This window comes from Bactrocera oleae, chromosome 6, assembly GCF_042242935.1.
Source record: "Bactrocera oleae isolate idBacOlea1 chromosome 6, idBacOlea1, whole genome shotgun sequence".
Classification (NCBI taxonomy): domain Eukaryota; kingdom Metazoa; phylum Arthropoda; class Insecta; order Diptera; family Tephritidae; genus Bactrocera; species Bactrocera oleae.
In genome coordinates this window covers 70,399,555-70,413,767 of record NC_091540.1, presented here as the reverse complement: position 1 = coordinate 70,413,767, position 14,213 = coordinate 70,399,555, and the positions used below count along the sequence as shown (strand labels likewise).

The window sequence follows — 14,213 nt, the reverse complement described above, 5'->3', positions numbered from 1 at the left end:
TTACTTTTTTTATTTATTACAGCAAATGTTATAACCTTGATTTTCATAGAAAAATATTTTATTATTTATAAATTGTACATTTTTATAACCTGAATGTATAAAAAGTTTGCCACGAATACCCAAAACGAAACGTTTTTGAGATATCTCTCTGAAATTTTGTAGTCTTTTCTTCTCCAAGAAGCTGTTCTTTGTCGGAACCGCCGATGTCGGATCATTAAGTATAGAGCTACCATACAAACTGAACGATCAAATTTAAATTTTTATATAGAAAAGTTTTTTATTTGACAAGATAACGAAATTTGACATCGATTATTGCACAAGATAACGATAAAATCTCCGAACAAATTGTTTAGATCGCCCAAGTATAGCAAATGTTTTTTGTTGTTTTATTACTTATGTATTTATAAGAATCAAATGTGAGTATTGATATGTGTTAAATTTTACAAATATTTATCGAAATAATATTGAAAATTTAATTGAGTAATCATTTATTCATTGATTCTAGTCAAGCATTTTTATAGAATACTCTTAAAGATATTATATAATATATATCCCTTCTCAAGACACCTTTCTCAGTCCTCCGAACACATTCGTGCTAAAATTTACTTCACTTTCCACACATTTTCACCTTCGGTAACTTTTAAAGAAATTTTTAACCTTGTCGAATGCTCAAATGGATTTTGGGATCTGTAGTCACCTTTTTAGATTTTAGATTTTGAGAAACCACTATCCTCTTTGAGCAGAAGTTATAGAAAATATTATTATTAACAAAACATAAACCAAGGCAATCTCTCAGCTCTCTTATACGATAGGCTTGGTCCTCTGCGTTCCCAAGATACCCATTCCCAAGGCTCAAATATCAGCTCCAAAGTATGTGACTGGAGTACTTTGAGGCTTTAAGAAGGCATTTATGCCTGAGGTTTCTAACATTCAATCATTTGATTTATTATTAAAGATTTATAAAAATTTTGGAAGATTTTTGTAATCAAGATAGTATAAAAATAAGCGAATTTGCAGAGAGCATAATTTTTTAAGTCCAGTTTAAGGTTGATCAGGTGATTTGATGAGCCTAAAACTAAAAGAGAAACTTTCCATTTACGATATAACGATTAACTATGTATATCAATTTATGAAAGCTAATAAATATGTAATATCATCCAAGTAATTGTCTGTGACTTGTTGATTCAAGCTCACAGAAACTTTTAATTTGATTGAATCGAAGACTGAGCTCTTGCCGTGTTTTCATACGTATTTGAAGCAATAAATATTATATACAAGGTATATGTACATATGTATGTGTGAATGCAAATAAATCAATTACTATACAATTCGAGTGTTCCATTCATATTTGGCTATGCTGGTGAAATCCTTCCAACTTACTCACTTACAAGCACTCATGCTACATACATACTTACATATGCGGGTTATATAAATACTTGTATTGCAGCACGAGGGTGCTTGGCTGAGGATAAGATAATGTTACATCAAATTGTGTATTTCATATTCATGTTGTCTACGCATCCATTACTCATTTCATATATACATAGAACGAAATTAGATGAAATTATGTAAGTGATGGTGGCGGAGAATCCGGCGAAACACTGTAACTTAGAATTATGCAAAAATTGCTTAAGATATAACACAGTTAGTATAAACATATCTGCATATGCATGTGTATGTATACTTTTACAAACAGATATATATGTGTGTATGTGTTCTCATATGCGCTTTTAACAAAATCGAATAATATAAATCCCCTTGAGTGCGCCTATAAATGGTTTGCTCGACAAATAAACGTTTTATTCACTGACACACAATTACTAGCAATCACTGAATGACGATTTAAAAGGCAAAAAATATAAATAAAGAATAATAAAAATAAATTATGTACAACAAAAGAATTAAACTGTTTAAAAAGCACATAATGCTGCGCGGCTTCAACTCCTCGGAGGAAACTTACTGTTGAATGCAACAGAAAAGGAAGACCAACCCAAGCAGACCGAAAGGATGTCTTGCGAACAAGGTTAAGTGTAAGCCTTTGTATTCCGCTATGCTTTACATACATACCCACGTACACACACATATAGTTACCACCGTTGCGTGGAGAAAAATGTCAGTTTATCATTTAGTCGGTCATTTATTAAGTCCGTCTCTCTGTCAATAGTCGATGGCAGGCAGCGCAAACGATTTTCACACACCTACATACATATATACATCAATTGTATGTTGTCCAATGCTTTCGTATGCGCATATTTTAATAGTAAGCTAGTTTTATTTTTACATTTCCAAACACTTTCTCACAATTGATTTCCCACCTACATCTGCATCGCCTACCGCAGGACCTGGAAGAGCGTGATGTCGCCACTAACCGAAGGATAGACCATCTTCACGCATTCGCTTTCACTTTACTTTGATGGTGAACTTGAAAGCAGCGCATCTCACGTCACGCGGGGGGAAGGTAAACATCTTGAGTCGTTTAACAAATAAAAGCACTCTGACTATTATCAACGATTTATTGCGGTTTATTTAGTGAGAGCGAGCAAATGGAAGCGCAATGTTAAGTGTGGCTACTTGAGGATACATTTGATGATTTGTTAATGATAGTTGGCAAGGAAGACGGAGATTTTTTTGATTAAAGTAGTTATTTTCGTTCTCTTATAGTATGTACGGTTCAAAAACATTTTAAAATCTTCTAACAGATCGCATTTTTTACTTTAAGAATATACTGAAATATAATAATCTTGAGAAATAAATAGCTTTATCAGGGGCGTTTTGAGACACTCCTTTATTACGTACTGAAGCTTAGTAGCCACAGCGTTGATTATATAAAAATGGATCTTTTGCATTAAACTTCGATCTTAAAAATTGTGGAAGATATGATAATTGAAAGTGGTTGGCGCCAAGCAAGCTGACCTTTTACCGCCAACTTTAAACGGTGTTTTTTCGAAACAATGTTTTTCAAATTGGTTTAAGCGATTACGGAAAAAGTAGTAAACCGATTTTCTTTATCCAGCTTTTAGTTTTAAGGGCATAAAATACTACTCTACTAATAAATGTTAGACAATTTTTAACGGGAAAATTTTATTGACAAATTTTGCTAAAACAGCCAAATTTTGTTTTGAAGCCCCATTTTCATAGTTAATTAAATATAAAGTCTTAAGAAAGTCTCACAAAAATGAAAAGAAGCTTCAACTAACCATATAGAGGGCTTTATGTTAACAAACCAATTAGAAATTATTAAAAATTAAAAATTTAAAAAAAAAAACTATTATACTCTGTAGCAACATGTTGCGAGAGTATAAAAATTACGAATCCATCATCTCAAAAAGAGTAATACAAAGACTAGCGCTAAATATTATACCTAATAAGGCTTGTGTATTACCTTTATCTCTATATATGTATTGTGGCACGATGAATCAATAATCAAATCACGTGACTACATTTGTTGTTCCATTCAAACAACTATACTTTGGTTACTAAAAATAGTATAAGTATCTGAAGTGCAAAAGATTACAATTTATGTTGATAATAGAGAATATAAATACCTCAGTCTTTGGTTAGTGTGTACCAATAGTAAGTTATATACTATATACTATGTATTATATTCAATGCACCGGTACTAAGAAATATATAATAATATTTTATATAATAAAAAATTGCATAATATTTGATTCGATCTTGCTCTGCCTCTCTCTCTATAGAATTCTTACATAATTAAGACTTTACAAAGATTAATAATATTATATAACTGTGAAGGCATAAGCAACAGGTCAAATATTCTTATAATCCCGTTCTTCCGAGTGTATTCTTTTCATTAAAAAAGAAGATTTATTGGACTTGCAGAGCATTTGTCTGATAAGAATAAGCACATATCTTCAATGGGAAAAGTCTAAGTCTCTTAAGGCAAACATCCAGCATAGTTGCAATTTTTTATTAAAATGAAATGAAAAAAGTGTATAATGATGTGGTCCACTCAAAATTGGTATAAATGACATAAAGAACAATTAGGCAAATCATATTTTACTAGGATAAATAGTTCTGACATATTAAATTGTCGGTGTATCCCATAATCTAAATACATTTTGGCAGCTAACGACTTCCTTTGATTTGCTCACATTATGAGGAAACCTCTGCACCATCTCTTTCTTTTGTTTATTGTTAATATGTTTTGAAACTGAAAAACAGGTAATATCGAATAATTTTTTAAATTTCTAGCATTTAAAGAGACTGCAACACTAATTATCATTATTATTTCACAGTTGAAAATCAGCACAAAATTACAATCGTTTCAAAAACGAATGCGGTGAAATGTATTTGATGAATGTGGGCTTAACTCTTCAATATGTATGTACCTATGTATGTAAATGAACCAACATACTTGATATAAGGAATTAAAGATTGCAAAGGGATAAAAACGAAACAACAAAACAGTTGAGCAACGACAAAGTTTCCTTTTCATTGAAATTAAATGAGTCGAGACTGTTTTTTGTTATTTTGGTTTTTGCTAACTCACGCAACTTCGCAAAGGCCAACAATTTTACGTCATCCACCAATAGATAGTGTCAGCTGGAACAAGCTTCTAGGCTTCCTCTTGTCAGTGTTTCTTGTGGCAAGTCGAGTATGCCCTCCTGACTGTGTCATGATTTGGCCAATCAAATCTAGCAAACGACAAACGTATGAACACGCATTGTGCAAACACCGTTATGCGCCAGTGCGATAGAGGGAGAGTTAGGAGGAGCATGTTCATACATACAGCAGGCAGTACAAAAACTTAAGCACGCCAACTTGCCACTTGTAGAGCATTTGCCACTGTAGACACTCACTTGTTGCTGCCACCATTGAAGCCGAGAAGCGGTGGGTGGACGAAGAACTGAATGTGTAAATATCAGTTGCAATCTTTATATCCTAGTAAATGTATCTTCACGCATACGCATGTTTGTATGTTAGTACGCACGACTATCGCGCCTCAGTGTGTGTGTGAGACAAGTTGAATATTTTGACGATACTGCTGGTAGGAAGGCAGCAGGGGCAAATGCTAATACTAGCAGAACAGTTTGTAGTTGAAGGTAAAGTGAAAGTTCGGGGATATAGTCAATCATTATTCTGCTGCCCATATGTAGGCTATAAAAGCGCTTTGCACAGCTTGTGGATCTTGCAGTATCCTTTCGGAAATCGGTCCGCCGAGTTGTGTGGAAAGCGCGTATTCGCTTAGAGCAACAAGCGATTTTAATTTAATTTCTACTTTCTTCAAATTCATTGTGAAGTTTTAAAATAATTGTGTATACAAAAATTTATATAAACTTTAGTAAAATGAGCGCTTCTGGTAAAAGTTTGCTGGGTCTTTGGCTCTATCGTAGTGGCGAGCAGGAGTGGGCTGTGAAACAAGGTAGTCCGCTACACACGCTACGCAAAGAACAGCGCAGTCTAGTAAGCGTTTTCCATTTCTAAATTTAAAGCTTCAAAGGCTGTTAACAAAATTTCATTAAAAAAAAAACGTTTTAGGATACCTCTAATTCCGGGAGCGGCAGTGAAAAGGGTAGTATTGATTTGAGCGATTCGAACCGCCAAAGCTCACCGGGCGATCGAGTCTCCATAATTTTCACCTTAAAGAATCAAGTTGGAAATTTAGCTAGAGCATTGCAAGTTTTTCAAGAACTGGGCATTAATGTTCTACATTTGGAATTATCTCCGTTGGAGAAGGCCACCGATCAGGTGAGTTTGGCGATTGAAACTGCAAAGTGTGTAACCAAGAAGATAAATTAAATTAATTAAAAAATAAAAATTAAAAATGAAAAATGTAAAAAAAAAATTAAAATGAAAGTACGAAATTCTGTTAACTCCAAAATTCGTTAAAACAAGTTATTAATCGTTTTATAATATATAAATATTTTATTTTTTTATTTTTGAGTTTTTAAAAAAATTAAATTTTTTTTGTTTTTAATGGAACTTACATTGTAAAAAAAATATGCAAAAACAAAAAACTCAGAAAATTATTTGAATAATTTTTTCAGTTAATTGCAAAAAAATCAAGTCAAATTTTAAACAAATGTACAATGAATATAAAATTGATACTCTCTGAAAAATGAGAAATCAAATTATTAGAAATTTTTCTAATCTTTAATTGTTGCCTTAATCAATATGAAATATGAATGTAAAAGCTCTTTAAAACACGAGTATATTAGACCAGTGCGGAAGCATTTGAAAATGGTAAAAAGTGAAAGAGCTTCATAGTAGAAATTCATTGTAGAAAATTTGGGTTATTTAAAAAGGCCTCCTGCTTGATATTTTAAATAAATAAAAAATATCGTGTTTTGGGACATAAGAATTTAAGTTTACACTAAGTTTCGTGAAAGAACATTTTTTTGTACAAGAAAAAAACAACCCAAAAACTTGAATATTTGAATTAATTTAGAGGTTATGTGAAAAAGGTGTGTACACAAAAGACTTAGACATTATTACTTACAACTAAGCTGTATAAATTTTTTTTATAAGACTCGTAGTTTTGCCGAAAATCGGAATAAACGGTTTTTAGCCCTTAAAAATTCAACCACGCCCTTCCTCTTCCTCTTCCTGACTTCATATAGCCCTAAATTATTCTTCCTTTCATTTTTGTTATAAAATCTTTCGTTTCTGATTAATCCTATTATAATTTTTTTGCTTTCAAAAATTATCTGCCCTGGTCTATTCGAAATCTTCTTTATAATTTTAGACCTCGAAAACTATTGAGGTTTGAAATTTTTCCTGTTAGAAAAAAAAAATCGGATGATGTAAATTTGTTTCATATTTCGAGATTTTTTTAATGCCATTAAACTGAATAAAAATAAATAAAAAATATATTATATATTGATAAAACAACACATAAGAAATTTATAAAAAATATAAAATCTTAAAATTTAAATATATTTGAAAAATCATGTATATGAAAATTAAATGGTAATGTGCGTGTAAATCGCATGCTTTTTCTTATGAAAATATTTATTGATTTGCGATTTTCTGCATATTTTTGTGATTAATATTTATAATGTTCGTTTAGAAATAGAATACATTTTTATTAAAGAAATCTCTTAAATCTTATAGTATTGATTTACATATTTTAAGGAAAATATTTTTAATATTACAATATTTTAAGGAAAAAACTATGTTTGCCTTTACAAGTTCTCAAATACAAAATGGAATTAAACATTGAGTGCTTAAAATTCGATTATATACTCGTAATATTTTGTTACATAAAGGCTGATGTTCTGGTCGATGTAGAATGCGATGCCCGACGTTTGGATAAAGTACTGCAAATGTTAAACCGCGAGGTGCAGTCTGTAAATTACACCACTATACATCCGATGTCACGAGCGCCATCATTATCAGCCTGTTCCAGTTTTGGTAGGATACAAAGCTTCTATTTAAATACTTAAAATATAGTTTACTCTCCACACTTTGCTAGACTTTGGAGAAATGGTCTGGTTTCCACGCAAAATTTCCGATTTGGATAAAGCACAAAATGTGCTCATGTATGGCTCCGAACTGGATGCTGACCACCCAGGCTTCAAAGATCCTGTCTATCGCAAACGTCGTGAGACATTTTCCGGTATTGCTAACAACTACAAAAAGTAAGTTCGTAAAAACATTGACTTTAACTTTACTTTAAACCTTATTTTCGCTTGATGATTCAAACAATATCAATAGTGGCCATACCATACCACGTGTGACCTACACACCGGAGGAGATAAAAACTTGGTAAGTGTTTGTTGTTGTGCTAACTTCACCAACCACAAAGTGTACATAGTACGAGTTTAAGTTTATGCGTGATGTAATAGTAGATAAATGTGGATATGTAAAACTATTATTCAACTTTATTGGCGCTCAATTATCTCAATTCAGGGGCACCGTTTTCCGTGAACTTCATCGTCTCTATATTAAGCACGCAGTGCCGGAGTACATGGAAAATTGGCCCGAATTGGTGAAGTACTGCGGTTATCGTGAGGACAATGTTCCTCAATTGGAGGATGTTAGTAACTATTTGAAACGTAAGACGGGCTTTCAGCTGCGTCCAGTTGCTGGTTACTTGTCACCACGCGATTTTTTGTCCGGCTTGGCTTTTCGTGTTTTTCATTGTACGCAGTATATTAGACACTCGTCGGATCCATTTTATACGCCCGAGCCGTAAGTTCTTTAGTGTTCGTTAATTAGCGCGATGTTTGAGGTATTTTCTTTGAATTGTTTTCATATAAAGCGACTGCTGTCATGAGCTCCTGGGTCACATGCCATTACTAGCTAATCCAAGTTTTGCTCAGTTTTCTCAGGAAATTGGCTTGGCTTCGTTGGGTGCCGCGGATGCAGATATCGAAAAATTGGCAACGGTTGGTTAATATTTGAATTTCTCAAAATATTTTATTATTATTCAGATTTTTACGAAATGGGTGAGTGCTTTGTAATACTTGGTTTTTTATATATCCATATATAGTTTTTATTGAATAGGAATAAAGCAAGGAATAAAGAATCTTTTTTTTTTATAAATTGAGGGAATATTATGCCAAATATTAATTGTATGATATCAATAATTTTGACCAGCATAATAAATTATGGAAAATTCTCGCGCAGCTATACTTCTTTACGGTGGAATTTGGTCTCTGCAAGCAACCGGATAGCACTTTCAAGGTATACGGCGCTGGCCTACTGAGCTCTATAGCTGAACTACAACATGCTATAACCGCTAAAGATAAAATCAAAAAATTCGATCCGGATGTGACGTGTCAAGAGGAATGCATCATAACCTCATATCAAAATGCCTACTATTACACCGATTCATTTGAGGAAGCTAAAGAGCAAATGCGGTATGCACACACTTGCAATTTTATTTATTTATAAATTTATGCAAACAACTATTTGTGTTTATCAGAAATTTCGCTGACAGCATACAACGCCCCTTCGGTGTGCGCTACAATCCTTATACCCAAGAGGTCGAGGTACTCTCGAACGCGCAGAAGATAACCGCTTTTGTGAGCGAGCTAAAGGGCGATTTGAGTTTGGTTTGTCAAGCAATGCGCAAGATTTCCGCAAACGATGAACAATTGGATGTAGACAGCATTGCAAATATGTTGCAGACAACACTGAATGTGCGTGGCGATCGAACGCCGGGTAGCTCGGTAAGTCCAGATAATTCAGATAACTCGCAGCACTCGGTGGGTGAATAGAGGCGTGAAGAAATATGAGAAATTGTTTTTAATGACAAAATGCCGAAATTGCTAGAACTTGGAACAACTCTCAAAAATAAATATCGATATTAAATTTCAAATAAAAAATTTCTTTTGAACACAAAAACTAAAAAAAAAAACACTCAAGAAATGGATGTATGTATGTATAGCAAAATTTATTTAAAAATTTCCGTCTGTATGTGAATATTTTGCAATAATATAATTAAAGTACACAAAATAATATAAACGTGCTTAATATTATATTATTCGTACGTTTATACATATGTAAGTATGTATTGTGAAGTAGTGGCATTGTAGAGAAATTCTTATTAAATATGAGAAACAAATTTGTATTCACTCAAATACGTTTAGCTAATGCTTCGTTCTTAATACTAAATTAGAGCTACAGTTATTTGTTTAACTATCTAAATGCCTGCATTGTGTTTCTGCAAGTCTTCGAGCTTCAAACTATTTAATTGTACAAAAATAGTGTTTGAAATCTTTTTTCTAGGCAATCTAACTTAGTCTATTTTATACTCTAATTTTAAGTAGCAACTACATGTCTTATACTCGATTTATCTGTTGTAAATCATATCACAATCGCTTCCGATGAATTGTTTGCTGATAAAATTCGTCGAGCACTCCACCAAGTAGTTGGGTATGGTCCAGATGTTGAAGATGCTTAACAATGGCGATACGCGCCGCTTAATACCACTCACTATATAACAGTAGGAGCCGCGAAACCAATTCCTCGACGCTTTCTCCACACCTTTGTATACTTTCTTCGGCTGCAGCATCTCTTTGACCTCAACACGTGGCGTGATTTGCATTTTATCAACAGATTCGCAAACTTTTTCATTGCTCATTAAAATACCCGCCACAATATACATCAATTTGAAATATCTGCAACGATGTGTGGAAGAGAGAGAGAGAGAGAGGAGAAAGACGAAATTATTATAAAATATCAATTGAAAATATTAATGGCAATTATGCTTTTAAGCGCTAAACTTATTGTAGCTAGGCGCTATAAAAATGTATGTGTGCATAAAAAATATTAAGAAAACAAAAACAGGCTGATAAGGCTCAAGTGTACATTTGTAAAAAATACGTGCAAATAACGTTTTAGTATTTCTTCGTGTATTTAATATTTAAGAGTGTGCGGCGATATCTTGGTATTCTATTCAACGTTTTTCTACCTTAAATACTTATGCATATTCATATCTAAGTTCTGAACTTTGTACCGTATGTGCTTACAAAGGTAAGTATGTTAACAAGCTGCTCTGCCTGTTCAAACAATGCGCCTTGAGCGGTGATACAACATAATTACACAGCTGTAAAACCAATTAAATTTACACAATTAAAAAAATTGTTTGTGAAAATAAATAAAAAATACCCTGAAGAAAATTTTAATAAAAGAAACTTTGTTGATTCACTGTTACTTAGTCAGCAGCGCTAGTAATCAATTATACCACAGGCAATGTTTGTACTACTCTATCACTCTTAAAGTTATTGTGTGAATATGTTATTCGTACAACATTATTTGAAGCTATTGGAAGTAGAGATTCATTAAAAAGTTTTATTGAGTATACAAAACCTATAAAACGAAATATGCTTTCAAGTAGTTAAAAATGAGATTTGAATTTTTCTATCTGACAATAAGAAAAAATAGAAAACTATCTTACTATCTAGAGACTATCTTAGAGGTGTCTAAAAACTTATTTTTCAGAGTGCAAAACGACAAAATATATTCGATTTTTTTGACGCAGCCTAACCTAAATATATGTATAGTTAAATATCACATCGAGGAGAATTTCACGAAAATAGTCGATAAAATTAGTGAATGCGAGTTACTTCATCTCTGGTTTTTTATACTGGGATCGTAAGTGTAAGTTGTAAGTAAATAGAAAAAGGCTACGCTACGTCATTTTTCAGCGAAAACAAAGACACGCAATAATAATAATCAAATGTTATCTACGTATATACATATATTGTAGTAAAGTCCAAATGAGTAACGTTTTAAGAATGTAAAGATTAGAATTTATAAATGATTTCAACAACCAAGCAAATCGATAACACTTGAGTTTGGCATTTTTTTATCGTAGTTGAACTACAAGTGAATGTTCAAGTGTATAATTTCTTAAGAGGAGTCTTAATCGTACACTTTAGCAATTATTATTTTCAGAAAAATAAAAGAGATGGTTTCACAGGATATCGTAGCGTTATTCATACTCGTCGCCATTTTCCAAACGTACCTGAAGGTTCTGGACATCATTTTGTTGGATCCGTTCTCAATTATCGCTAACTCACTAACTACAACTTCCAAATCCTTCAGAGTCATGAATTTTTCAAGTTACACGTTCACACATCCGATTTTGATCAAATGCCTTTTATTCTGAATTTCAATGTAGCGCTGAGTTTATTCTTAGTGCAATAATACTTAATTTCTATATGATTTCTTCCAACTAATGGCAAGTGTTTTTTTTGTTTTTTTTTTAATATTATTTTCTAAAACACATCTAATAAAAAATATTTTTTAATTGATAAGAATTTTATGTTCACTTTATTAATTATTTTGTTTAAATTTTTTTTCTTTGCGATTAGGTGTCGCGTCGCTTATATTGCATTGCCCTTGATTTATCCGTCCGATTCGAAATTAAAATTATTCAAGAAATTATTATTTTGTGCACGCTTACGCCGAACTTCATGCCTTAACTGAGCGTTTTACTCTGCGCCAACAGCATAGTATACTAAAAATGCGTTAGATGAGATTTTCAGGCTTTGAACTCTCTTCACAGCCCAGATCGTTGCTGCGAAACTGTCTACCTGATAGCAAGAAGATTATGTCGACAGATAAGCGATGTTAGCGTTGTTGGATTGAGAACTCAACAATCACAATTGGGGAAGAAGAAAATCATGCACTTTTACTAGAAAGAGCGTGAACATACATGTATGTATGTAAATACACACAAGTGTTTGTAGTATACTTGTATTTGTATTTAGTGGGAGAAAATGTATGTATTCGTTGCACGTGCACTGACTTTTTCAAACTGCCACCAGTTTGTGAATTTAGCCTGCAGTGAAATCAACTAGTTATAAATTACTTGGCAACTAGTATGAACCATAGGGTTTATGCCCGAGGAGATGTCAATCGTCAGATTTGGGTTATAATTTATACAACAGTCTTATACTAGTTCATTATAGAACGTAAGTAATTCTTCTAGTGTAAAAATCATAAATAAAATAATATAAAATAAAAACTTATTTATAAAATTTTTTATTTGGCATCTTAAAAATTTTCACTTGTAGTCCGCTGTTTAAATAAGTACATAAAACGTTAAATAAAACCTTTCATTAAAACACCGTTCTAAAATTTGTGTTTTTCGTAGTAGTTTGACTTTAATTCCACAATATGTGTTGACTGGTCTGTTATACCACAAAAGAATACATACAAACTAACTTACATATTATCATGGCTCATTGTGGTAACATATGCATATGTATATGACCTGTGAAAATTTCATCTATTTCATAGAAGGGTTTCGTGCATTCTGTATTTAAGCCTCATTTTTGTTCTCTGACCAATGACGCACTCAGGAAATAGATTGTTACGATTACTTCATGCATTTCAATAAAAAAGTGGACCAAATTAGACAAATTATAAATTTGTGTAGTTCCTTATGTATACTTAAGTATTTTCGAAACAAATATATGGCAATCTTAGCAGGTTTCGGTTGTGTTTTTGTGACGCACAAATTCAGCCTATATGAGGGTTAGACCCATCTAAATCAATTTTTTTTTTAAAAAGTGACAGACATATACGATATGTTAATTCTCAGAATTTTTTTTGGTTTCAGATTTATCATAAAAGTTTTTTAAGTAAATGCATATGCTTTGTCTACTCTGGCTATATATGCAATAGTTTTTGTGTCAATGCTCTTCGCCGTCACTGTGGTCACTTTTTATGCCACTTTTCCTTGTAACAAACCATTTGGGTTGACGACTTCGCTAATCATGGCCAGAGCCAGAGAATGTTAATGAATTTATTAACATTCTCTGTCGAAAATGCGCAAATTCGAAAGTTCAATTACACCACATCAAAAAGGTACCTTCCCCTCATGATAATCGAACTCAACAAACTACACCACTCTAAGCAGGAACCAAGTAAATTTTTGCCACCTTACAAAGGAACGGCTAATGTATATATGTACAATCTTGTATTCTCTATAAATAGTTCTATTGGTATCAAAACTGCTTACATGAAGTTAGTCAGAAAATATTAAATAAATTAATAAATTAACATAAATAAATTTATTAACATTCTCTGGTTTAGTCCCAGGTTACTGGTCGCGATGCCGGTCTGAGTTTTTTGATAAAATATATCTGGTATTATATACTTACTAGAGGCTTCGATCGGAAAAAGATGCACTGCTTATAATTTCGCTTATTACCATGTTTGACCTCGCGTAACCACTAGTTTGGTCATTACAGGTGAGGTCACTCACACTTAGCGAGGACAATAATCCTTAACGATATCACCGATAGCAAATAGAGCCACTGTGGACGGAGATTGACCACTGCATGACCAGGGGCCCAGTTGTTTTAATACGTACGTAGTAGAAAATTTAAAATTGTGTGTTTTATTTGTAACATCTTGCACTTGACATATATTTCTGAGTCATAAATAACATGTTTAATATTATATACTCATGATAAATAAATTTTTTATTAATCAGTAATATGTTATTAAATAAAAGTTTTATTAGATGCGATTGCTTTACTTACTTTAACTATGGTAATCTAATCTTATATCATACTTATTCAGTTTATGTGAGGACTTTAGTACAATAATTTAGATTATTGTTCACTAACTACGAGTCAATAACATACAATATATATTTTACATATATTTTAATCATATTAAGTTTTATTATGGACTGATTGGAGCCATAAAAAGTTTATAGCATAGCTGATTTAATTTAAAAAAATTGCCTTGGGAAAATAATAAAAATATTAACTTATGGTATA

General features: G+C 32.4%; 2 protein-coding genes across 2 annotated transcripts; one reads left to right on the top strand and one right to left on the bottom strand.

Moving 5' to 3' along the window:
- The first annotated feature begins 5,170 nt into the window (after window positions 1–5,170).
- Trhn (tryptophan hydroxylase) lies at window positions 5,171–10,042 on the top strand. Its single transcript, XM_036364446.2, has 9 exons — window positions 5,171–5,427; window positions 5,503–5,712; window positions 7,233–7,377; window positions 7,439–7,604; window positions 7,681–7,731; window positions 7,876–8,157; window positions 8,228–8,354; window positions 8,596–8,828; window positions 8,894–10,042. The coding sequence occupies exons 1-9, from the start codon at window positions 5,311–5,313 to the stop codon at window positions 9,186–9,188; spliced, it is 1,626 nt and encodes a 541-aa protein (XP_036220339.1). The 5' UTR covers window positions 5,171–5,310; the 3' UTR covers window positions 9,189–10,042.
- Window positions 9,340–11,950, bottom strand: LOC106622705 (uncharacterized). The gene is made up of 2 exons (XM_014241967.3): window positions 11,441–11,950; window positions 9,340–10,091 (listed from the first exon to the last, which is right to left on the bottom strand). Exons 1-2 carry the CDS (start codon window positions 11,524–11,526, stop codon window positions 9,764–9,766), a joined length of 414 nt encoding a protein of 137 aa, XP_014097442.1. The 5' UTR covers window positions 11,527–11,950; the 3' UTR covers window positions 9,340–9,763.
- Between the last annotated feature and the right edge of the window lie 2,263 nt (window positions 11,951–14,213).

What these genes read in the sequence shown, in the direction of transcription:
- LOC106622705 (XM_014241967.3), bottom strand. Translation starts at nt 11,526, where the DNA reads ATGACTCTGAAGGATTTGGAAGTTGTAGTTAGTGAGTTAGCGATAATT. An exon ending in ATGATGTCCAGAACCTTCAG is followed by an intron (nt 10,092 to 11,440) that starts GTACGTTTGGAA and finishes ACATCGTTGCAG; the next exon opens with ATATTTCAAATTGATGTATA.
- Trhn (XM_036364446.2), top strand. Translation starts at nt 5,311, where the DNA reads ATGAGCGCTTCTGGTAAAAGTTTGCTGGGTCTTTGGCTCTATCGTAGT. An exon ending in ATATCGAAAAATTGGCAACG is followed by an intron (nt 8,355 to 8,595) that starts GTTGGTTAATAT and finishes ATTCTCGCGCAG; the next exon opens with CTATACTTCTTTACGGTGGA. An exon ending in GAAGCTAAAGAGCAAATGCG is followed by an intron (nt 8,829 to 8,893) that starts GTATGCACACAC and finishes TGTGTTTATCAG; the next exon opens with AAATTTCGCTGACAGCATAC.